Source organism: Antechinus flavipes, chromosome 1 (assembly GCF_016432865.1).
Source record: "Antechinus flavipes isolate AdamAnt ecotype Samford, QLD, Australia chromosome 1, AdamAnt_v2, whole genome shotgun sequence".
NCBI lineage: Eukaryota > Metazoa > Chordata > Mammalia > Dasyuromorphia > Dasyuridae > Antechinus > Antechinus flavipes.
This window is the reverse complement of record NC_067398.1, coordinates 81,859,307-81,885,938: the sequence shown is the minus strand read 5'-3', so window position 1 is coordinate 81,885,938 and position 26,632 is coordinate 81,859,307. Positions and strand designations below refer to the sequence as shown.

General features: G+C 39.3%; 1 protein-coding gene across 1 annotated transcript in view; it reads left to right on the top strand.

Moving 5' to 3' along the window:
• The window catches only part of DOCK3 (dedicator of cytokinesis 3), a 513,257-nt gene that overhangs the window by 439,819 nt on the left and 46,806 nt on the right, over positions 1-26,632 (top strand). The window contains exons 33-39 of the mRNA XM_051985737.1: positions 786-871; positions 3,182-3,208; positions 3,327-3,422; positions 11,168-11,228; positions 11,888-11,981; positions 16,475-16,623; positions 23,498-23,584. Coding sequence (XP_051841697.1) covers positions 786-871; positions 3,182-3,208; positions 3,327-3,422; positions 11,168-11,228; positions 11,888-11,981; positions 16,475-16,623; positions 23,498-23,584 — 600 coding nt within the window. The remainder of the gene's footprint in view (positions 1-785; positions 872-3,181; positions 3,209-3,326; positions 3,423-11,167; positions 11,229-11,887; positions 11,982-16,474; positions 16,624-23,497; positions 23,585-26,632) is intronic.

The window sequence follows — 26,632 nt, the reverse complement described above, 5'->3', positions numbered from 1 at the left end:
GGTGAGAGAGAGAAAACTCAAAAATAATCCCAAGATTGGAAAGATTTGATTTAATTTCACATATGACCAATCCCTCTCTCGATTTCAGTTCCTGCACATTATGTCCTAGAAAGGAATAGTTTGTGAGCAGAAATGCTATTGCACCTCATTTTTTAGAATTTGAGGGAAAAAATTCATCACCTTCAATTGACTTGTAAATAACAGCAGCACAAAAAATTTTAGATTTAGTGTGTTTCTACTTTGCGAAAGAGGGCTCTTCAAGGTGACTTACTGAATGGGAAGTTCCATGGTCCTCTTATTCTCTCCTTCATTCATATAATCACAACAAACTAATGTCAGCAATTATACTGTAGATTAGTCTCCCAGTGAGCTCTCCTTTACGACTGGCTGGTAAAAGAGGATAAGGTTCCAGCCAAATTATTTTTTCACATAAAGAAAGTATATGGATATTGTTGCAAACAAAAGAAAACAGCTTACCAAAGCTATCTTTGAGAACTAAAATGCCTTTCTTACCAGGCTGGGCTTGTTTTTTGCCTTGATTTAGGGAAAGGATATCTGGCACTTATATAGGTCTCATCCTTCAGTGAAATAAACAGGGCAGGTGGTATTCCAGACTCAGGGGCAGGTATCGTAGTGTTATGGAACAATCTGGCCCAACTGGAGTTTGTTTGGAACAAGAAAAACACCAGGAAGAGAACAAAAGCCAGGAACAACAATCCCCACATAATGGTGGCTGAATTTTTTACCTATTGTCCTCTCCCTAAGAAATCTCTTCTTTCCTCTAGGTGGAAGCTGAGCTAATCGATAAACTGGATAGCTTGGTATCAGAAGGGAAAGGAGATGAGAACTACAGGGAGCTCTTCAGTCTGCTGTAAGCCATGTCGGCCCTCAATCCCCTTGCGGGCTCGGGGTCATTCTCACCGTCAGAAACAGTCAGAAAACAGATATTAGTTTTCTCTCAATAAGTCTGGGGACTCCAGAACTGGCCTTCCTCTGGCCTAGAGTTGAACGTAGACATTCAAACAACTGGTTACTTATATGACGCGTTTAACATTCATACAAGACAATTGTTATTTCATCTTAATTGCCTAGTCATATTTCCTATATCACTTACATCACTTTGGTATTTGTCTCATAAGAATTAACCAGCTAAATGTGTTTTTTTCCTATTTCTATCCCCCAAAAAAGTCTATTTTAAAGAGAAAGGGATTCTTTCCTCTTTAGGAAATTTTTGCATTATCATCCTATATCTATGAGCGACCAGCCTACAGTCTTCAATTCTTCCTCCAAGGAATGGGGTCTTTCTTTTAGATAGTGGAACTTCTGCTGCTAGACATTGATAGCTAGAAAGCTATCACTAGAAGGGACACATTTTGGTCATGGCCAAGAAGGGGATTTGTTTTGTGCATATTTTACGAGGACTTTCTTTTTCTTAGGGGCAGGAATGGGGGGTCAAGAATGGGAAATGAGGAAAGTCAAGGGAGAGAAGATAAATCCTTGGTAATTGATTAAAAAAAAAAAAAAAAAGACCCGAGTCTTGGGTTTCTGAAGTCTTGGTCTCTAACCCAAGTTTTACCATTCACTGTTTAAATTTAAATGGGTAAGGCTTTTCCCGTCTCTGGGCCTCAGGTTCATGATCTGCAAGAGGTGATCCAACCACACCTTCTAGGGTTTTTATGACTTTCTCATTGGTCTCAGTGCTCTAATAGGAAACATCCTGCCAGGTAATGTGCTAGGAAAGAAGAAAAGATCTTCTTTCCCTGAGGTCTCCCACTTAAAGATAAGTGATAAATGATATTGTTTTTATTATCCCAAAGAATGAAAAATAGAAAACAATTACAGCAAAAAAGTTCCCTCTCATCCCACTTGTGGTTTGAAATTTGAAGGTTTTCTTTACTGAAGTGATGGTGTAATTACAAGCCAGAAAGCCTTTTGCTGAAGTAGCAAATATGCAAAAGTTGTTCTTTTTTGGACCAGACCCATGATTTCAGTGGTGTAGGATGTAAGGAAACTCCCCCTCCCCAAAGATCAGCACCTGCCCTGCAGTTGGAGTGGTCTTCAGGAGTTTCTTGAGATGCTAAGAGGTTAAGTGACTCAGCCAGAATCTCAAAGTCTCTAAAGGTCAGAGGAAGACCTTAAATTGAGTCTTTCTGACTCTGAGGCCAGCTTTCTAGCCAATTTTCCATGTAAACGTATTTAATTTCCCAAATTGTTGATTGAATAAATACTATGACAGTAATTCATTTGAAGATTAGAAAATTAATAATGATTTGTAAAGGTTAGCACAGAGAGGACTTGGATTCCTTACAAGATCCTAGAACATAGGACTGAAAAATGATTTGTTGCTTCCCACAAAATGAGAAAAATGGTTTCTGACCTTTAGCCTACCTACCCAGTGTGTTGGAGACTAAGAAAAACCTCTTCTCTCCCAAAGACATTTCCTTAGTATCTTCTTGCTTGGTTCTCCAGGCAGCAGAACTCCTCAGAATGCTTTTTGTGAAATAATGCCAATATTAGCTTTGTATAGCTCTGAATATGTCTATCATTGTTCTCTCATTCTCTCTCTCTCCCTCTCTTTCCCCTGTTTCCCCCCTCCTGTCTTTCTCCCTTTTTTCTTCCCTCTTTCTTCTTCTCTTTTCCCTATCTTCACTTTCTCCCTTTTCCTCCCTTTTTAATTCTCCCTCTTCTCCCTTTTGCTTCCTCTTTGTCTCTCCCTCTTTCTTTGTTCCTTTCTCTTCTTTTTTTGTTCCCTTCTCTCTCCTGTCTCTATTTTCTTCCCTCTCTCTCTCCTTCTCTGTTCCTCTATTCTTTTGTTCCCTTCTCTTTCTCTCCCCTATCTTCTTCTCTCTCTCTCCCTCTCTTTTTCTCTCTCTTCTTTCTTTTGTTCCCTTCTCTTTCTCTCTTCTCTCTCTCTCCATTCTTCCTTTTTCCCTCCCTCTCTTTTTCTCTGTTGGTCTCTTTTTGCTTCTCTTTCATCCCTTGCACTCTCACCATTTCTGTCTCTGTCTCTGCTGTTCGGATCCACACTGTCCCCCCTAGGTGTGCTCTGAGCCCGTCTGTTTTAGGGCACAACTCTTGTGCTTATAACCTTTTCTGGGGCAATGGGAGAGGACAGCGGATCTTCATTCTTTGCTATCAGCTTAGTAACCTCCTTGTCTTTGCTTCCTGCTGCGTGGAGTAGAACTCAGCTGTTTGGGCCCTACCCGAGGTAAGGCTTCCACTTGGTGAGTCTGCTGTCTCCCAGAGACGGGCGCTCCCTCTCTCTCTCTGCTGCTTCACCGGGATGTGGAGTACAGTCTCACGAGTTGTCCTTTTCTCTCCAACAGTCTGCTAGAGAAAATTGAACAGGAAACATGGAGAGAAACAGGCCTCTCATTTGTCACTTCTGTCACGCGTCTCATGGAGCGCCTCCTTGACTACAGGTACTCTTCTTCAACACAAGTCTGACCTTTCTGGACTAACATCTCGTGACCTTTAAAATGATGGCTAATGCCCTTCAGAGAGAGAACTGTCTTTATCAGTAATGGAAATCACCAATCAGGATTCTGTTCCTGGCACAGGGAACATATTCTTTCAGGGATAATACAGCCCAGGGATGACTAAAATAACCCCTTAGGTCTACCAGCACTTTGTGTGGTCCTTGTGCAATTGTGTCCCAGATGAAAGAAATGAATAGTGGAATCTATGGAAATCATGAAGGGAATGGGGGGGCGGGCAGGATTAACAGGCTAGAATATGGGTAATCTGGCTCTTTGTGAAAAAAAATAGATAAAACTGTTGGGAGGGGAGCACTGGGAAGAAGAGGAGAAAAGGAAGAAGAGAAAAGGCAAGCAGAGTCTAATAGGACTGGGGAGAGAAGGCAAATTCTGCATGTTTCCTGAGTGCATACTTGCCCTGGGAATATAAATGGGCAGAAAAATCTCATCTGGTCCAAAATCGTGTACTCAGAACAAGGAACACTTGAGTTCTATTCAATCTTCCTAGTAACTGCTTGCTTTGTGGAGTTTATCTTCTCTCTGCGTCCGTTTCCACAGCTAGGGTATACTTGTTCATTATGTACCATGAAAATCATGAGTTCAATGCCTTGGCATCCTCACAGAAAGAAGGCTCTGGGTCTCCACATGATAGTGATGTTTTTCATGAAATCGCCATCTTCTCTCTAGTAACAAGCAAGGCTTTATGAAAGAGGTTCTAAGTGCCAGTGAAGTCCCTTAATTACTGTCTCAGCAGGACTCAGGTAGTGGGAAAGGGCACCTTGGGGAGACAGAGGAAGAGGACGTTGCTCGCTGAAGATGAGCGATAATAAAAAGATAAAATCCATCCCCCGAGTAGCAGTTGCTGATAAAGAGATAAAATCCATCCCCTAAGTAGCAATCGCCTTCTCTTGGCTGCGGACATATGCAGGAGCAGAGGGGAGTGCTTCTCAACAAGTGGACACAGGAGACAAAGAGGTAGTTCTCACAGCCTGCAATGATTGCTGAAATGAGAAATGCCACAATGATTCAAGCAGGTGCAGAGTATGTAGGGATAAACTCATCTCTTCAGTTCAAGTCCAAAAGTATTTATTAAGACAATATGCTAGATACTAGGGAAATGAAGAAAAAAAACTGAAAAACTGCCCTCAAGAAGCTTGTGTTCTACTGGATGAAAACAACATACAAATGTACATAAACAATTAAAAGCTTTTCCAAGGACAAAACATATCTAGAATAAGAAAAAAGCCATTGGTTGGTGGGAAATCTTCATAAGAGATATGTCTGAGAAATGTCTGAGATCTAGGGTATATAGGAAATTGATAAAAGTACATAAGATCAAGACTCTTTCTCCAAATGAATAATGCTCAAAAGTGATCATTTTTAAAAGAAGAAAGGCAGATGTTCCACAAGCATAATAGAACGTGCTCCATATCATTAATATAATAAGAGAAATGCAAGTTATTTTAAAAATAACCGTACACTCATCAGATTGGCAAAAATAATAAAATATGCAAATATATCATGTAGGAGGTACCATGGAAAGATAGGAACACTCTTGTTAGAAGTGACCATTCTGGATAACAAAGTAAACCTGAAAATCACTATCCTATTAATATCTTTTCACCTGGTGATGTTGTAAATAGGCATATATTCCATGAAAATTAAAGACAGAGTGAAAAATCCTATATATACAAAATATTTATAACAGTGCTTTTTGTAGTAGCAGAGAATTAGAAACAAAATGGATGTCTATCAATCGAGGAACAAGTAAACAATTTGTTGTATGAAAATGTCATGGAATATTATCAAGCAATAAGAAATTACTAAGATGAATAATTCAGAGAAACTTGAAAGATTCATGAATAATGAAATAAGCAAAACCATTGATCAGTTTACACAATGGCTATAATAATGTTTTTAAAAAACACATTAAAAGACATCTGAATTTGGATCAATGTAGTGATCAGTCTTGACTTTGGAAAACTAATAGTAAAATATATTTCCCTTCCCTCAGGAGAAGGATGGTAGATTATGGAGGCAAAATTAGAGATGGGGGTTTTGGAATTCAGAGATAGAAGAGTGATAGATAATGGTGGATACAGAATCTGCCAGTACCATGAGTGGATGAAATGAAGCCCAAATCCCAGTCTTTGGAGTCAAGAATGCTGGTAAACTGAGAGGCCGGGACATCACAGGATGTCACAGAGACATCAGCAAGTATATTAAAATGTCAAAATATGAGGAATTTGAATTCAGAAAGATGAGTCTTCTTGACTCCAGGCCTGGCGCATTATCCATTGTGCCACGTCAATAATCCCAAAAAAAGAAGGAAGTGACCCTCAAAACAGGAAGAGATTATTGACCAATGTGGCCAAGAGGCAGTCTGGAAGTGAGAGTGAAGAGCAAGTCCTGTAATTCAGTGATGTAGCCCATGGCTTAATGGGACCCTAACCACAAACATGGCATCTATGATTTGGTACCTCAGAATAATAAATAGAATTGTCAAGGAATGGGACATGGTCTTGGAGACCAAGTCTTCCTTTCATTCATTTGCATTTAGGTACCTCCAAGCTGTGTCTAGGAGCCAGACAAGGGTCTCTCGGGGTCATTTTTCAAGCTTCTTCATTTTTTTCCTCATTGCTTTTCAGTTCTTTGCCTCTCCCACTCCTGCTGGGTCAATTGCTTGAAATGATAACCAACATGTTCTGTCACTATTCCCTGTCTCCCCAGAAATATTTCCTCCTAGCAGGGTAGTCTTTCTGTCATTGGGGACACTGAACAAGAAACAGTCAAGGGCTTTGCCATAAACATTTCAATCCAGCAAATATGTATTCAAGTGCGTACTTGTCAAAAAAGGAAAACATAGTAACTGAAAGACATGGGTGTTTTCCCATCGCAATCTGGGCATACAAGCTATGGGCACATTCCAAAGGAAGGATAATGGACCTTAATTGTAGACTGCAACAAAAATTTGTGAACGGGGTCTTCAAAAGTCAATCTGACAACAAGCAGTTATTAACATTTGTTATGTGCCCAGGACTACACTAAACACTGGGAATACAAATACAGGAAGCTTACATTCTGTTCTGGGAAGACAACATAGAAAAGGGAGCTGACAGGGATTGGGAAGATGCTGGGGCTTGGGGTATGAGGTCCAGATTTCAGCTTGGTGAGAAAAGAAGAGACAGCTAGCCTGGGTTTCCTCCTTAAATAAAAGTTCTAGGAGGAGCTATCCAATTAGAAGGAAGGGCTGTAAGGGTTAAGGATATTTTGAGTTGTGAATTACAGGGATCTTCCAGGATGAAGAGTTTTCTGGGGCATGATAGAAAAGTCTAGATTGTAGCCTGGTGAGAAGCAAAGAGGTTTTTGGTTTTATTTTTAAAAATCTTATTTTGGTCTTATAGAAATACAGATTTTCCTGAGGATTTGAAAGCACTTTCATCTCTATAACTGTACATCAATTATCTTCTGGCTATCAGGGAATGGCCCTACTTCATAAATCTGAGGACCAATGCCCAAAAATGTTCAAGAAGTGTCCCAAGCAGTTATGAACAGAAAGAGACAAATCTGAGGAAAGAACCCTGCTGAGTTTCTAGGGCTAAGAATCTTGATCTTGGGGATCTTGGCTTTCAAATTCCATAATTATCTAAGACCTTTAGGTAAACTCTAAGGAAACCTCAGATTGAGAGACCAATTTGATCCAAACCAAGGCCTCTTTATAAGACAACAGCTAGCTTTCATCTCATGAAAGATGCTACTCATATTCTGACACAGAGGCAGTTAGACTCAGAGTACAAAGTAAAATATTTTTCAGACAAGAAAAATGCTGGGTTTTGTTTTTCTTGACTTTTTGTTTCAAGGATTTTATTTTTCTTTTTCTTTTCATTGTGAGGGTCAGAAAAATGAGATAGAAAATAGCTTTTTGCTCATTAAAAAATAATTAAACTTGGTGGGGGGAGACAACACCTAGCCCATTCCAAACTAATAAAGAATAGAATACATTCAAGTCTAACAGAAAAAGGGGAAAGTGGATTTGTAAAATTTGGAGACTGTTAAGAAGTTTCTCTTTTGTTGTAAGCCTAGAAGCATATTTTTATGTTCCTGAAGGAACATTAGCTGTAACTATAAGAGGGAAAATTGGAAAGCACGGAATAGTAAACTACTTGGCTGTTCACAGACATGGTAGATAGGCCTCTTGGGGTCCCACCTTACAAACAGTACACTTTTCAGTTTAGCCATCCAAGTTGAAAAAAAGTCTAATTGTGGTCAAGTAGAAAATAGCACCAGATAAAAATTTCAAATTATTTCCAGAAAACAGAGCCTATTGTTTGCCAGGTACTAGACATTCCTTCCTGTGGGATATAAGTTTTAAGTTCTTTCACTGAGTCTGGAAAAAAGAACAGAATGGATGACTCTCTGCATCATTCAGGAGAAGAGTACTTAGGGCTCCACTTGAGCTAGCTTTTCAAAGCTGGTGTGATCTGATTCTTATATTCTGTATCCAAAGACACAGTAAAAAATGAAGGCACAAAGTTTTCTTGGTGTAGACAGTCCTTAAGAAAGTGCTGTGTGAACATAGATGGCCTTACAAGACTGGAGGTGGTAGCTGAAGAATGATTCAATCATCCCTGGAGGGGTTTGGGGGAGGAGAGGATGCTCAGGAATGAATTGTCTGGTGACAACTGAACTTTGTTTATAGCTACATAGCAGTACTTACCTAAAACGCAGCTTTGAGATGTGTCCTTAGAAATCATACTTTGAATATTCCTAATATGTTTCTTCAGAAAAGATTAACCTCAGAGAATTTCCCTCTGTGTGCCCTCCTTTGTAGTCCCTCGAGGGGAACAGGGGCAGGTAACTATCTCATAGTAAAACACTGAGTAGGGGAGATTAAATGACGTGCCTAATGCAGCCAGGTGTCTCAGTGGATAGAGTGCTGGGACTGACATCAGGAAGATTCATCTTCCTGAGTCCAAATGTGGCCCCAGACCCTTAACTAATTGTGTGACCCTGGCTGCTTCAGGTGCCTCATCTGGAGAAGAAAATGACAAATCACTCCAGTATCTCTGCCAAGAAAACCCCAAATGGGGTCACCAAGAGTCGGATACAACTGAAACAACCGAACAACAACTAAACCTTTGGCCATTCCCCTTAACTTCAGGCTGTTCTGCCTATCATTTTTTGGCAGCCATGACAAACGAGAGCCTCATTAGAATTCTTTAACTTCATTTTACCCAAAAATATAATTTTTCACCAGAATTCATGCCAAAGTGCTAAATAAACAAGGAAAGAGTTTTAAGCATTTCTCTTTCCCAGATAGTGGCCAAAGAGAAGGCAACCTGAGGAAGGGTAAGCATGCCCTTGGTTATCAGCCCTTTACATAAAGGAGAGTTGGCCATAGGTAACAAGTGCTACCCCAAGTGACCATCACCACTGTCAGGGCTATTGCTGAATCCTCCAGAAGAGGGGATGTTCACCTTCTTTCCCAGCCAGCTGGAGAAGAGATGAAAGATAGCCATGTCCAGTGTGTGGGAGCTGCTACAGAGACTTGGTGGCTTTAAGAGATGCTCATTGTCCCACACCAGAGGGATTTTGAGTTAGCTCTCTCTCGTTTTACAAGTTTCTTCTTTTCCCGAGGATATACAATAGTTTCTCCAAATGAATTCTCTTCTGTTCTTTCCTTTGCCTTCTGAGTCAAAACTAGCAAACACTGTGCTATCTCAGCAGGTGTCTTTTATGTAAAGAAAACTCAATCTGAACTAGAGAAAAACAAGATCTCAAATTTGCAGCTTGTTGCCTTCTGCAGCCTGGTGAATTCTGGTCAATACAGGACTCTGATATCTAGATGTTGATCAGGAAAATGCTATAGAGATAGTTTACTTAGATTTTACCAAAGAATCTGACCAACTATGTAAGGTTTTTTTCCCTTATTTTTATTGTGCTATTCATGTGAGGAAATGTGTACAGCACCAGTTAGGTAGATTTCTAACAATGAATGACTGGATTCAAAGAGCAATTGCTAATAGTCAATTTGTCAGTGTTTACTCTGAAGATGGTCTCAGGTAGAGTGCCTCAGGGATACGTGCCTGAATCTGTGCCATTTAACATTTGTACTGATAGTAAAGGCAAAAAATGGCGTGCTTATAAAATTTGGAAGCACAAAGATAGTGAGGGGAGATAATTAACACATTAAATGACAGAGTCAAGATCCCAAAAGATGTTGACTAACAAGAGTATTGTACTTTATTAAAAAACAAGATGAAATTTAACAGTGGTGCATATAAAGTCACCACTTGGTTTCAACCACAATCACTTTACAAGATGGGAAGATGTGGCTAGATAGCAGTTTTTCTGAAAAAGATTTGCAGGTTTTACTGGCCCCCAAGCACAAGAAGAATCAACAGTTTCATGAAGCAACCAAGCAAGTGATTGGAGATATATAAGGAAGGACGTCGGGTTCTGAAAAAGAAAAGTGGTATTAAGACAGCTCCTCTGGACTCAGTCCTGATCACATATCAGCTCAAGGTGCTGTATTTTACAAATGATGCTGACAAGCATCAGTGGAGAATGGCCAGCATCCCAGAGGACCTTAAGACCAATGCTATGTAAGGATCAGTCAAAGGAACTGGAGCCTAGAGAAGAGGAGAGATAGGGAAGAAAGGAAAGCTGCCAACAAGCATCCTGCTTGGCCCTAGAAAGCAGGACAAGGAGCAGTGGGTAAAAGTAACAAGGAAACCAACCCCAGCTCAAAGAAGAAGGAACAATCTAACAAGCAGAGTGATTTAGAAGCAGAAAGGGCTTTCCTGGAAAGTAGGGATTCCCTCCCCATTGAGGTAGGTTTTTAAGCAAGGGTTGGACAACAACTTAGGTGGCCATGTTGGAGAAGATGGTCTTGGTCAGACATAGGCTGAGCAAAGTGTGCATCCCAGTATAAACTGAAACTAAATAAGATAAACAGTTTCAAACAGGAACAATCCTCTCCCTATCACTTCTGGCAGTTGCTGGCTGCTGTTGTTGTGGAATTACAGACTTTCAGATGTGGAAGGGGTCTCAGAAGAATTTATCTCAAGTTGGAAGATCTCCTGGTGTATTTAGGATAGCAAGGCATGCTGTGCTCTGGAGTCCTTATAAAAATGTTTTCCTGTATTACGCCCAAATTGATGGAAAGCCAAGTCTCTCTCTTTGGTTCTGGGACTAAAGCTAGTGTTTTAAGTCACTAAAGCCAGGCCTTTTCTTCTACTTGCTTTATTCCTACAGAAGGACTTTTTCCTTGGAAGCAACCATGTTTTCTGAGTCATTGAGAGCTTGGTGAAAACACCACTCAAAGGGGATTGATAGACCCTCTGAGCCCAAGCTAAGATCAACAGTCCCTTTAATTGAAAGATCTGTGCCTCTTTCTATATATAACTCAGGGATTTAGCCTTCAAGTTTACAGACCTGGCTGATAGTCCCTTAATGCTGTGCACATTTGTGTTTAGCAGTACTTCAAGATTAGCTGTAGAGGAGCAGTTGGCCAGTGGTCTGGGAGGCCTAGAAATAGCAAGGGGGTTGGTAGCAGAGGCAGTGCTGTGGGCTTTACAATCTGCACATAGCCTACATCGACGGTTGAAGCTATTAGTTGTTGTGCAGTGATGATTCAGACTCGAATTTTAGTTCTATTGTAAAAATCTCACTTGAGCTTTCTTTTCTAGGGACTGCATGAAAGGAGATGAAACTGAGAATAAGAAGATTGGATGCACAGTTAACTTAATGGCAAGTAGATCACCACTTCACCCAATGTCTAGTCTAATTTGCCTAGATCTCTCTTCTTCTTCTTCTTCTTCTTCTTTTTTCTTCTTCTTCTCTCTCTCTCTCTTTCTCTCTCTCTCTCTCTCTCTTCTCTCTCTCTCTCTCTCTCTCTCTCTCTCTCTCTCTTTCTCTCTCTCTCTCTCTCATATCCTCTAGCATGTAATTATCATAATTTGTGGAAGAAAAAAATATTTGCTCATTATCTTAGGAATGAAGGTACCAAAACCAGGCAACCCTTCTTGTGTATGTTCTCACCTTCATGAGATGAGGCTTCTACCTGGGACAGGGAAACTGTCAGCCCAGCTCTGCTGCACAGGCCCCAGGACCTACTCAACAGAGTTGTTAGTGAAGGAATATTTGTTCTGAACATTTTCTTTCCTCAACAGGAAATTAACATTCCGTGTGAAAGCTCTTCCGTATCCTTTTCCTACATCCCTCTCTTTCTCCCAGGCCTGGTTCATACCTGACCTCAGTGTGAATCCCCCTCAATGAGAATACCCCACCAGGACTGCACTAGTGTTGTTAGGTGGCTTGCACTGGACACAGGAGTGAGCTCAGAAAATGACTTCTTGTCCCAGGGTTCCAGTGTCCTTCTAAATAAGAATTTCATCTCACTCTTACAGAACTTTTACAAATCTGAGATCAACAAAGAGGAGATGTACATCCGATACATCCACAAACTGTGTGACATGCATTTACAGGCTGAAAACTATACTGGTGAGTACTGGCTCCTCTCCCTCCCCACCCCAAGGGGGGGGGGGCGGGGAAACCTGGACAATGTGCACTGACTCAGGAACTGGGGACAGAGCAGAGGAAGACGAAGACTCAAGCCATGATTTCCAGCCACCAGAAAGGGTGTAAAAGGACCAATGGGTCCATTCCTCTCACTTTGCTACTCCCCTTCTTGGTATCCCAGCCATAAGCTCATATTGGTGAGAGAGAAGGCGAGGGGAAGTAGCACAGAGTATTAGAAATGAAGGCAGAACCAACCTTCTTCCCCTCCTAAGCCTTGACATCTCTACAGTCCCAGCTTCTCAATCTCTATGTTTTCTGTTCTTTCTCTTCACTGCTGCCCCACCCACTGTGCCCCCAGGATGTCCTCAACCATCTGAGTGCATCATTACTCCATCTCTGCTTCTAAACTCTGTGACCTTGCCCCTGGACTTGTATGAGAGCAATCATTCTTTGTACTTTCCCCCAGGAAAAGAAAAGTAAAATCCAGAGTTTGACAAAATCACCATACAATCACAATTCTCATAGCAAACAGTAACCTCATGTTTAAAAAAATCCGAGCCCTTCTCATGAGGATCCCACTGCCATTTAGCAACAAAACAATTCCTGTATTTAACTGATGGTGAAGGATGTTACCCAATTTCCTGAGATGCCAAGTGTGTCTTTCTGTAAAATGTAAAGTTAAAATTATTGAAAAGCTGGTTAAAATCCCAGGGAGCAGTTCTGTATCTCTATATGCATAGCATAACATAATCTGATTTCTAATAGTTTTTCACACCTCACCATGTGTTTTAATTCCTAACCTCAAATCGAAAAGAAGAAATAAAATCTTTTCCCAAAAGCTAAACTTGGATGAACGTGTTGTTCCAGAGTCCACTGTGAGGGTCAAAGATTTTCACTCTCTGGTCATTTTCCAGATCTCAGGAGATGATCATTGATCATTTTAGGATGTCATTCCATGAACAGGAGAACAATTGGCCAGAAATGAAACCTTAAACCTCCATTTCCTCCCAGGCTCTTAGGCCAGTAAAGTAAGCTACTTTTTAACAGCACTGAGAGAAGGCAATAACAGGAGGTATTTATAGCCTCTGCTTCAAAAGGAGAAACTAGTCAGCATCGACTGAGCTATATAAAAGGGGCTGGGCCTGCGAGGGATACATGAAAAGGAGAGCCTGCCATTCCTGCCCAGAGGGACAGAACTGAAGAAACATGGACACTCATATGAAGTCCTCAGCTTGTGTATGGAGCCCCTATTGCGTGGGAGGCAATAGAGAGAAAAGGGGATACGTGAACAGCCTCCTGGCCAGGCACCTTCCTCAGGGATGGTAACTGGAAAAAGGGGAACTGTTACTGTCCTCTGAGAATGATTTGTTGGACAACTAGAAGAATGTCATTTATTCTGGAGAAACAAGTTTGAGTAGTAACTAAAAACCTGAGCAGGAGACTTTGGAAAGAACTACCCTGCCAATTTTGGAACTTACCAAAAATGTTCAAATGAAATGGAAGGGTTAGTTAGTCAGATTGATTAATAAGAATCCTGAGCAGTGGCTCTAATTCAATGCGTCATCCCTTAGAATTTGGGGAACCACATCATGCCACTAGTATTATTTTAAATAGCTCTAATTTTCTCCTCTTTCAGTGAGATGGCACAGTGCCTAGCGCTGGGCATCAGTGTTAACTCAGGCCACTTGGAGCAGGGGACTCCCAGCTTTGGGCTGGAAGCCCAATAACACAAATAAGCACTCACACCCCTTCATTTGGATGCCATTTTTAAAACCAAGCTATTTGGAAATGAAAGTGAAGATGGAGAAAGAGTAATTTCCAGACAGTAGTACTGGCTGAGTGTGGGATTGGAAAAGATCGGCTCGCTTAGTAAAAATTAATGAAATACTCCATCAATATTAAATCCTATTAGAGGATGCTAAGATGGAAAGAAAGACTGTACAAGCAAATTAGGCAAAGAAGTCAAAGGAGAAACTAGAAACATTTTAATGATGTATCTCCATATTCCAAGGTGAACCTCCATTTCACCATTTAACTTATTGACAATAAACAGGGGAAAAAATCCTATTCTATTCAAAAATATTGGAGAAGAAAAGCTAGATATTTTGGTAGTGAGCAAGCATTTGTTAAATATCTGCAATGTGTGAGCTACTCAGCTAGTCATTGAGAATAGAAAGACAGAAAGGAAAATCAGTTCCCTCCCTCAAGGAGCTTATATTTTAAAGAGGGATGCAGCATGTAAACAGATAAGTTAATACAAGGTAAATTGAGGAAAGAGAAAGAATAGCAAGTAGGCAGAATCAAGAGGTGACACCTGAGCTAGATGACACAGTGGATAGTGTGCCAGACCTGGAGTCAGGAAGATATCTTCATGAGTTTAAAGCTGCCCTCGGATACTTACTACCTGCATGACCTTAGGCAAAACACTTCACCTGTTTGCCTAAATTTCCTCTTCTGGAAAATGAGCTAGAGAAGGTAAAGGCAAACAAACCACTGTAGTATCTTTGCCAAAAAAGTCCCATAGGGTCACAAAGAGTTGGACATGACTGAAAATGACTGACACCAGGTGAACCTCCATTTCACTAATAGACTGACATCAAGAAAGTGAGGGATTCTTTTTTTTTTAATTTTTTAACAACTTTTTATTGATAGAACGCATGCCAGGATAATTTTTTACAGCATTATCCCTTTCATTCACTTCTGTTCCGATTTTTCCCCTCCCTCCCTCCACCCCTTCCCCCAGATGGCAAGCAGTCCTTTACATGTTGAATGGGTTGCAGTATATCCTAGATACAATATATGTGTGCAGAACCGAACAGTTTTCTTGTTGCACAGGGAGAATTGAATTCAGAAGGTATCAATAACCCGGGAAGAAAAACAAAAATGCAAGCAGTTTATATTCATTTCCAGTGTTCTTTCTCTGGGTGTAGCTGCTTCTGTCCATCTTTGATCAATTAAGGCTCTCTTTATCGAAGAGATCCACTTCCATCAGAATACATCCTCAAACAGTATCGTTGTTAAGGTATATAATGATCTCCTGGTTCTGCTCATTTCACTCAGCATCAGTTCATGTAAGTCAAGCGAAGGATTCTTAGAAAGGAAGGAAATACATTCCAGGCATCTACAAAGGCACAAAGATGAGGATGAAATGCTGAGCTGGGGGAATAGAAAGTAAGTCAGTTTATCTAGAATGTAAAATGCTTGAAGGGGAGGAGTAGAAAATGTCCACAAGTAGATGAGTTAGATTGCACAAGACTTGAAATGCCAAATTAAGGAGGATTATCTGAATGTAGAGGTATTAAGGAGCTATTGATGACTGTTACACAGTGAATGACATAGTCAAACCCATGCTTTAGGAAAATTACATTGGCATCTGTGTGAGGAATGGATTAAGAAAAGTGGAGGGAAGAACATAAAATCAGAAACAGAAAAAACATTTACAACCAGGCAAGAGGCGACACAAGCCTTGACTAAGGTAGAGACTTTGAATGTAGAGAAGGGGACAAATATGAGAGATGGAGAGGCAAGAGAAATAAAATTTGGCTACTGGATGGATATGGGCTTTGAGGGAGAGTAAGGGTTTAGGAATAGCTCTGAGGTTGGATACTTGGGGAGCCTCGATGGTGGGCTTGGGGAGAAGATAATATGGTATATTTTTGGACATGTAGAGTTTGAGATCCTCATGGAACCATCCATTGGAAGTGTCCATCAGATAGTGTGGGTCTCACTGGAGCTCAGGAGAGAGAGTTTCATTATATAATTCCGAGTCAGTGTATAGAGTGTAGAGGGAGCTGATGAGACCACTAAGAGTGAAAAGAGGAGAAAAGGACACGAAATAAAGTAAGAGGATAATGACCATCTTGCAAAGGAGACAAATAAGGGGAGATCAAATAGGTAGGAGGGGAACCAGAATAAAACAGTGTCACATGGCCTGTGATGCCATGTCTGCCTGTGGCCACTGTTCACCTGCAGGCCTAAGAAGGGTGAACCATCTAAGACAATTTCTGCAGCCTGCCTTAATTGTTAAGACTGGAACTGCTCGTTAGTTGAAGTGAGAATATAGAGGGAAAGCATAGAGGAGTCCAGTTGAGCTTTGGTTCTGACATACTGAGGACATTTCACCAGAGGTCAAATTGACCCAACAGCTTTTCTCTGGATCTCTCCTCTCCCATCTTCTCCCTGTATCCCTATGTGAGATAAACATTATAGTGGGGATTCCTTTTCAGGTATAGGTTGTATGATAAAATGGCTGCTGGAGTCCCTTCCAAAGGGACTAAATTTCTGTGGTACTGTGATCTTTTAAAATGTAAGGGATTGACATTGCAGGGTTTTCCTAACTCTCAGAGCTTATTCGTTTTCCTGGATTTGTGTATTTCTGATTGTAGCATTGCCCGATGTGCCAACATTTAATTTGGACTTCCAAATTAAGACATTTTAAGCTACCTGGCTGAAGGTACTGTTCTGTCTTCTCACAGAGGCTGCATTTACTCTGCTTCTGTACTGTGAATTGCTCCAGTGGGAGGACCGGCCACTCCGGGAATTCCTGCATTACCCATCCCAAACTGAGTGGCAGCGAAAAGAGGGCTTGTGCCGAAAGATCATTCACTATTTCAACAAAGGGAAGGTATGTGCTATGTGCAGGGAGACTCTCCCAAGGGCAAGCCCCCCCCTTACCACTAACAGTCCTCTCTTTGGCAGCCTGGCTTCCCAACTACATTCCCATCAAGAGAGACGAAGACAGGGAAACAGCAACAAAAAGAGAGAAGAGGGAAGGAAGGGGGAGAAAGGGAGATGGTTATTTGGGGTGGTTGAGGGCATCATGTATTCATGTGTGTCTGTGGACTTGTATGTGTGCACACACATAGGTTTGATAGACAGCACACTTAGCCCTGGATGAGGAAATGTGAGGGAAAAGCAGGACTACCAGATTCAGGTTTGAGGAGAGAGGCAAGCCCACACAGAACAATTTCCATACCATGATAATTGTAGATGCTCTTTATACAGAGGCTCCAGTTCTTCTGTTTGTATTTATTAGATTTGATTTTCTAATCTACAAGAATAAATGTAAATGTGGGCTATCCAAACTAATGCATTTTCGATGCAAGAAAGCAAAATGAATGTTGCCTCTTGACTGGCATTCTCTTTAGTTCCAGACTGACCTTTGTCCCAGCCAGGTGCAGCATTCTTTAATTTGGTTTATTAGAACCATCAAATGCACTTAGCTAGGATTAGAAGACTGTACATATTGTTGATTCAGCTTCCCAAAAAAATTTCTTGCTTCATTATTTGTCCTTTTCCTCCTTTTGAATGAACTTGGAAGAGAGTGTTGCTCATTTGAATCTCTGTAGATGGCCAGGTTGGATGTGGGCCACATGCTAAAGGGATTATTGGGTGCCTTTGAGAAACATTTTCTTCTTATTAATCTTTAAACAAATTTGTAAAATTGAAATAGGACAACCCAGAAAGCTGCAGTGGTTGAAAGCTCTGGCTATAATTAATGGAAAAAAATTTTAAGAATACTATCATCTGAAAAAAAAAAGGAAATTTTTGAAATTGAATGGCTTCTGCCCAAATATTGGAAAATAGAGAATGAATTCTTGGTGCTTCCATCACATAGGAGACTCTTCTATGTTCACAAAAAGTCCTTTAGGTTTGGATAGATTTTCATACATATATATATATATACAAACAATAAGGGACATCACAAGAGCTTTCCTGAAATTCAAATAACATTCACTTCCTTTGGAATTTTATATAAACTTAAGATTTGTGGTGTATTGGATAGATCTTCTGTGGTATATTTATAGGGAAAGTGAACAAGGATTAGAAAGCATGAATAAGTGATCTATAGCATGATCTATACTGATGGAAAGAATAACCATGGTAATATCATCAAAGTATAAATACCAAAGTGTATGTTCAGAGCCTCTCATCCATGCTGTCCAAACTGCAGAAGACCTAGAATGCCCAGAGTTACCTGTCTCCTCTTTAATATAGTCTTCCTTCCAATCAGTCCCAGAGCCTCCTCAAACAATCCCTTGTGGACCACTGCATTCACAGTGAGAAGGGAGCTGGGTGAGCACACATAAGTGAGTTTTAGATTATTTGTTTTGCTTATTTCCTTAAAATTAGCAAAGATCACTGAGCAAGTTCTATATTACAGATCAATCTGGTTGGGCGTGTGTGTGTGTGTGTGTGTGTGTGTGTGTGTGTGTGTGTATGTAATAGGATCTTTTCCAATCTTAATCTCTAATAATACACAGACAAGTAAATTCAAATCTTACTTAGCAGCTTAGTTTTTAGAGAATATGAAAGAGGATCATGACCAGCCTGAGTGTTAATAAAAAATTAGAATGGAAGAAAAAAACAGAGTAATAAGTAATCTGCAAAGAACTTTAAAGCCTATCCAGCCACTGTTGACGGTGCTTTGCATTAGGGAACTCTAAAGACTGGGTTTTCAGAGACAAATGCAAATCCCTTAGCTCATCCTCTTGGATTTGCAGTATTCTTTGTTCTCTCTGAGTATGTGTTTATGCAACACACTCTATATAACACATGCAGAATGCTTACCTTAACAATTCCTACTGTACCACATACTTAGGAATTATTAGATAAGTCCAATTAATTCTTTAGGAAAAGGCTTTGGAGCCTTTATTCCATTCCTGGAACTTGAAAACGAATCACTTAATGCCACAAAATCAAAATGCTTATGGGGAAGGAGTTACCCCAAGGGGAAAAAGAACTCAGGTAGAGGAACATATCAAAGTTGTTGATGCAAACAAACAAGAACCTCATCTGTGCAAGAGGATACAGCAGAACAAGTTTGATGCCTTTTCTTGACTTTCAGGTATCTGAAGATAGTTCTTATGTTCCTTCCAGGGCAAATAATCCCAGCATCTTCACTCGATGCTCTCATGGTATTGTATCCAGGCCCTTCATCCTTTTAGCTACCCCAGTAGTATATTGTCCTAAAGACCCCACCTCTCTGCTGTGAGGGAAATAGATGTTTCTTGAGCTCTTCTCTAGCACCTCAGAGTTCCTCTTCCTTTTAGTGATTTTTTTCACTATGTTGTTCCAATAACTGGATATATTGTTCTCTTATTTCTGCTTATTTCATTCATCAATTGATATGTCTTCCATTCTTTCTCTAAATTCCTTATATTTTTTATTTCTTATGATATGATACCCCATTATATTAACATGCCAGAGTTTTTCCTGCCATTCTTCAATTAATGGACACCCACTTTATTTTCAGTTCTTTGCTACCACCATAGTGAGTATTGCTTTGATATGCTTTGAATAGCAAGGACTGCTATAAATATTTTGGTTTATATTGGATTTTGGAAAAGGTTTTGACTTATATGGAAAAGATGCCCAGGGAGAAATCACTACATCCAAGGTCTAACAGTTCTGTCATTTTTCTTACAGAATTCCAAATGGATAGCCAGAGCTTTTCAAGAGAGCCATCTATATTGAATATTGCATTCTAAAGTTTTCCCAGAAATGGAAATCATGTCATTGGCTTACATTTAGCACATCCCCATTGTCTTTTCATTTGTGGGGGGAGGAGAGGGGAGGAATTTTTCCTTCCCCAATTCTATGGTATCTTTTCTGCTTTCCCTTGAGATTTCATAGGTCGTTGGGAGTGGCTCAGTAATCACATTCATCTCTTCTTTTAAGATCCAACATTGTAGTTCATTTGGGGTCAAGTAACTTGAATTCATCAAGAACAATTAAGTGTTCTCCCACCATCTTTTTGCTTATCTGGAGTATTAACTTAATATTCAGCATTTTTATGTCTTTTCTTGCCCAGAGGTCAATGTCCTTGGCAGAGAAAACAGAAGCAAAATAATAATTTGGCAGCTTTGTCTTCACTTTGTTTTCGGTCATCATTCCACTGTCCTTGAATAATAGTCCTCTCCTTTCTTTGATCTTGCTCTATTTCCTGATCTTTGCAAAAAAAATAATTAAACAAAACTCACAACTTTTTTGTTATATTTAGCTTTTATGATCCAGTTCATTCTAAACTTTAGTACTTCTGATACCAACTGTCTCCTCCTCCATCATAAGCTCTCAGAAGTAATAGTTACTTCTCCTCACCCAGGTTCTGATCATTGACACTCCAGCAACCAGTTCCTCCCCATTGGCAAGTATCAATTCCCGAATGGAATTCAACCCTATTTGGTTCTTTTACTTTTTGAAAGATAACATCATGATTAAAGAAAGTTGCTTGAGGCTAACTTCTAAACCTCAATTTTTCAGCTGTAAAATGAGAACTAGATCATCAAGGGTTTGTGTTTCTCTAAATTTGTGATCCTATAAACTTACAAAAGTTATTAGTTACTCTGTTTTTGGCAGAGAAATAGCTCCAGAATATAACCTGATCATTGAGATTTTCCATCACCACTATATTAAGCCTCTTCTCAAATCTGGGATCTATTTATTTCCCAAGCCTCTCATCTTATTCCACTTTCTATCCAAGTGGTCTGTAATATGCTTGGATAACAATATCATTTTGGGGTTTTTTTCTATTTTTTCTGTTTTGCTTATTTTATTCTGAATTTAAGAAATAAAAACAAGCATTTATATAACAGTAGAATAGAGAAAAATCATACATGAAACTGCAAATCTATTATGTACTACTTGCTATTTCTTTTAAATATATAATGAAGTTATCATGTGATCTTTTTTTCTTTTTCTTCTTTCTCCCCTCCCTTAAGAGGGCTACCATTAGATACAAATATGTATATACATGTAAAACTATTCTATATATACTTCTACTTATCATTTCTTTCTCTGGATGCAGACACCATTTTCCTTCATATGTCTTGTGTAGTTAATTTGGGTGTTTATAGTAGTCAAAATCATTTAGTCACTTATCATTGTTATTAAAACAATATTACACTAATTCACTGTTGGTGGGATTGAATTAATCTAATCATTTTGGAGAATAGTCTGTAATTATGGCCAAATAGTTCTTAAACTGCCTATGCTCTTTGACCCAACAATACCACTACTAAGTCTGTTTCCCAAGATAATAAAGAGAAAAGGATTGCTAACTGTAACTTATGTGTTCTAAAATATTTATGGCAGCTCTCTGTGGTGGCAAAAAAAAAAATCCTGGAAATTTAAGGGATGCTGATCAATTGAGAAATGATTAAACAAGGTATGGTATATGATTGTGGATAGAATACTACTGTGCTATAAGAAATGATGACTTCATTGATCTTAGAAAAACATTGATAGGCTTGCAGGAAATAATGAAGAGTAAAATGAGCAGAAGCAAGAGAACATTGATCTTCATCCAAATAGCATCCACTGTGCTTTTCTTCTTAACTTCCTGAATTTCTTCACCTAAATATACCTTCCTAATATGCAATGCTTTCCCTACAACAAGTCACTTTTTTCTTATTCTTTTGAATAAAATATACCTGTCCAGGGCCACATTTCAATGGTGGGTTTCTCCTTTCTCAATGAAACTTGTTATAGTCAAATTTGCCATATTGTATTAGGACCAGTAATTCATTTTGCTATCTGAGACCATGAGTTTTACTACTAGTTCTTTTCTTGGATTCTGTCTTCTTTGAGTTTCTGGGTATCTGAATAACTGTTCTTTTTTCTATATTCTAGCTCTCTTTACGATATGTGTGTATATATCTTGATGAATATATGTAGGCATTTTTCTCCCTTTCTTATCTCTTTTAGTTTAAAGCTTCTCTAATGAAACTTGTGAGACAACAGATAAATACATTCCTGTCAATCTCTGGTACACTTCATCGCTGCTTAAAGTCTATCATTCCTATATTTTAAGTCATGGTTTAGAAATCCAAATTCCATTCTTGGATTCCATTTCTTAACCAGCAATTCATCTGCCAGATACTCTTTTCTGTATTCTCTTCTGTATACCTTACTTCCAATGTGATAAAAATATCACTTAAGTAAGTCTATAACTAACTAACTAACTATATATATATATATATATATATATATATATATATATATATATATAACTAAAACTATAGGCATAGTTTTAAAGACTTCTGACAGAACTGGTGGAAATAATCAGATTGCACTTAACGACTTTTAGAAAAGCTTCTTCTATGTTTTGACTAAAAAATAGCCAGGGAAGAAGGAAGAGTCTATATGGAAGCGAGTCACATGGCTAGCATCAAACACCTGCATGTGACTGCAGCTAGTAGGATTACCTAGGCGATAGCTCTATCATTAATATTTTAACCCCAATCTCAAATTTCCCTCCATAACTTTGGCTTCTACCAAGCTATCTTTATAATTCCTCTTGAATTGCTGAAAATCTTTATGAGGGCTGACTTAGGGTCAGGCCTTAAAATTAGAATTCAAATGTCCATTAGACAAAATGAAGAGAATAATATTCCCAGTTGTGTGACCCTGGGCAAGTCATTTAACCTCAATTGCCTCGGCAAAAAAAGAGAGAATAATACCAATGGTAGCAACAAAGCATCTCACTTCTTTACTATTTAAACTCTTCTGCCAGAAAAGCCATTTATACCTAATGAAAAGTATCATTCACAAATCATAAGTGAGCAGTCTCAATAAAACTGCTCTTTCAGGAGGTCAGGATGTTTGTTTGCTATTCTCTGAAACTGGCACTTACATAATTGTTCTTGTGGCTGGCCTCCCAGTGTTTGCCATTGTCTGGAAATACTACTTCTAGCTTGAGAGGAAACTAAAGAATACTCCATATTGGAAACCATCTAATGATGGAAAAGCCCACCAAACTGTCTTATACAAATGTTTAAGACTTGTTGGGTCAGTGAGAATGGGGGCATTTGTAACTAATTTTGGTGTATTTATATCTTCTCCATCTAGCTGTGTAACTTTTATCTATAGGGCATAAATTTCTTCAAAGGATAGAAATTGCGATGGATTTCTGGGAAACTTGACCCCAAATGAAGTACTTAGTGCTTTCCTTCTCCTTGATGTGATTGCAAATAGAATGGAAAATAGAAAACTGAGGGAAATTTTCCAAGTGTACTTCCAGTACTAAGAAAGAGGAAACCCAGACTCCCATAAGAAAGGTGGAAATAGAACCAAGCACCATTTACTGAAGCTCAACACGCGAGCCAAGTGTGCTACTTTTCATGGTCTCGTTACCATGACAACATGCAGCCCCAGTGCCTGCCTCTTCTTTGTAGTATTTGGCATTCCCACAAGGCTCCTGAAGTAAGAGTTTTCAGCAGGCCCCATTTTGTGCTTTACTTTTCCCCCAAAGAATGAGTTATGAGATCTGGATAAGTGGATGAAATGCATCTTAGACTTTGATTTTCTACTTGGTGATACATAGTCCGTATCGGGGGACAGACATCTGTAACTGAAATGTGAATCTTGAAAAAGAAATACCTGGCTCTTTACATTTAGATTTGGAGTCAATTATCTGGGAAATGTCAAGCTATCTTCCTAGTCTTCTTGATATGATTCCCTGTGATCCTGAAACCATTTTCCTAAATTTTGTGTTACAGAGCTGGGAATTTGGGATTCCACTTTGCCGGGAACTTGCGTGTCAGTATGAAAGTCTCTATGACTACCAGAGCCTTAGCTGGATCCGGGTAAGTGGAGAATATATATCTTCCCCTCCTACAGACCACAGACACAGGCTTCTGGAAAAGTACTGCAATCCTGGGCAGTTTTACTTTAGAAAACTGTCAATGATTTCCCAATCAAGTAGTCTCCATGCTCCTTTATTAAACATGTTCTATGATCCTAGCCCCGTGTTATCACAGGCTATGAGAAATAGAGCAGAGGAAAAGACATAAGATTATAACACATTTAAATATTGGAACCAGCAATAAAAAGTCAGTATGCAACCAAAATCCAAATTACAATATAGATTCCACATCCAGTAGGACTTCAGCCAAGGTAGAAAACAGCATGGACAAGCGTGGGCTGAAATGGTTTCATGGAAGAGACTTCATATATAAATGGACTCTTAAGAATGCCTTCTTCGGGTAGCCAGTTTCAGGGAAAGAAATTTGAGTATAATGGAAAGAGATAAATTTGGATTTGATGTTCATGAAACTAGGTCCAAAATCTGCCTTAAGTCAAATACTAATCTATTGTTATCATTTATTGTTATTATTAAGAGGGAATATGACAGAGTGCATAGAGGGCTAGCTCCAAAGTCAAGAAAATCCAGGTTAAGTTTCTGACACTGATTGCCTGTGTGATCACTGTTGGGAATGCCTTTCGGTGCCTGGAATATCTCCCTAAATTTAGTAAATCGCAAAGTAACCGCTAATCTGAGGTAGAAAGGATGCCTTCACTAAGAGTGCCTAGTACTAATGAAGTCACAGATTCAGACCATGAAAAAAATTTCATCATCTTTATCATTTTTATTCATACATTTGTCAAATATAAGGACTAGCCTTCATTAGCAGAAGGAAGTTTCTCCCTGGGAGCTTTCTATACCACTAAAACCACAGGCTTAATCTTGATCCCAATTCACTAGTTGCAAATATATTTAAAAGACATAGAAAATGGAAATCAAGAGGTTAGGATTCCTGCTCAGGGTAAATGGATGGGTGGATTATGATAAGGGATAACATAAAGGAAACAGGACTGATTAGTTCTTGTCAATTTCTCTACTAAGAACATTATTAACCTTTGGATAAGAAAGGATAAGAAAAAATGGATAATAGGGATTGAAATCCAAGATACATGTTGTTTAGTTGTTTGTCAATCTTGTCCAGTACTTTAGTGACCCCATTTTGGGTTTTCTTGGCAAAGATACTAGAGTGATTTCATTTCTTTTTCCAGTCGTTTTACAGATGAGGAAACTGAAATGACTTGCCCAGGATCACACAGCTACCAAGTGTCTAAGGCTGGATTGGAATTCAAGTCCTCCTTACTTCAGGCCCAGTGCATTGTCCTCCACTGTGCCATAGAATAGAGATATAAGAGAATATCTACTTATTAGCCTTAGTTAGTTCAAATCATCAGGCCAGATGAACTGCATTCCATAGTGCTGAGAAAACTGGCAGATATGATGACTGAAGCACTGTCAGTGATCTTTAACAATCACATAGAACAGGAGAGGTGCTCTGAGACTACACGAGAGCAAACGTCCCAGTTTTGAAAAAATGCAAGGAAAAAATATAGGCCTATTGAGCCTGACTTCAGTCTTTTCTCTCCCCTTCCCCAATCCCCCCAAAGAAAAATGGGGTTAATTAATTTCTAGAAAAGTAAACGATGATCACTGGATTCGGCATTATTTATTAATTTCTAGAAAAGTAAACGATGATCACTGGATTCGGCATTATTTATTAATTTCTAGAAAAGTAAACGATGATCACTGGATTCGGCATTATTTAATCAACACCAACAGCTCACATTTCTACAGCACTTTGAAGTACACAAAATTTACATCTATTATCTAATTTGGTCTTTGCAACAACCCTGTGAGGTAAATATTATCAGAATCCCTTATGTTACAAATGGGGAAACTGAAATGTGTTAGTTAACTGACTGTTCAGTATCACACAACAACTAACTGGATAAGAATCAGACTCAGGTATTCTGAACCCCAAATTCAATGCTTTAGCCATTATATCAGGTCAAACTATACTAAACTCATTTTCTTTTTTTGGTCGGGCTGCTAGTCCAAGAGATCTGGGAGATTCTATAGAGAGAAGCTGCTTAGACTTTAGAAAAACATTTGGCAACAAACTTTTGAGAGAAATAGGCTGGATGACAGGAATTAGGGAGGCTGCCGGAAATGAAGAGCAGTCACTAATCTTTCAACATCACCTTTGGAGAAGGTCTCCAGTGGAATGCTTACCCCAAGGCTGCTTAACAGTTTTTCCAAAGATTTGGATCTCTGCATAGGAAACACACATTTCCATTTCACAAATGACACAAAATTAAGAGAGAAGGTAACCACACTAAATGACAAGAGTCAGGATCCAAAAAGATCTTGACCACCGTGTTGGACTCAATTTAAGATGAAATTCAAAAGGGATAAGTGAAAATTCCCATACTTGTAAAATGGTTGTTTGTATGCACATGCAAAATAGGAAGATGGACATAAACCATATAGACATTGATCTGAAAAAAGATGTGGAGGTTTTAGTGGACTACAAGTTAAATTTGATTTCACAGTGGCAGGCAAAACAATTAACATGTTCATAAGGAGCACTTAGGAAAAGAGGGTCAAGATCAAGAAAGGCAACTGTCCTCCCTTTTTCTGCCATGGTCATCTAGAGTACTCTGTACAGTTCTGAGCTTTAGAGCTGTCAGGGCACTTAGAGGCCACCGCTTTTTGTAGAGGAGGAAGCTACTCAGAAAGAACAACTGAAACATGTAGTAGATAGCTTCCCAAGATCACACAGCTAGTAATGGCCGAGTGGGCCTTTGGACTCTGGTATTCTTACTTCCTGTCCAGTACTCTATCCTCCATCCTCCATCCTCCATCCTAAGCTGCCTGTTCTCTCCCTGATCTCAGTTCAGAGCAAGGAATTAAAAGCTTGCTTCACTGTACTTCTGTGTTAAAGGGGACAATTTATAGGGTGCAGGATACTGGGAGATGGCTACGGTAAAGACTATGGAAAATGTCTATGTTTAAAAAAAAAAAAAGGTCATCCATAAAACTTTGTTTTAAA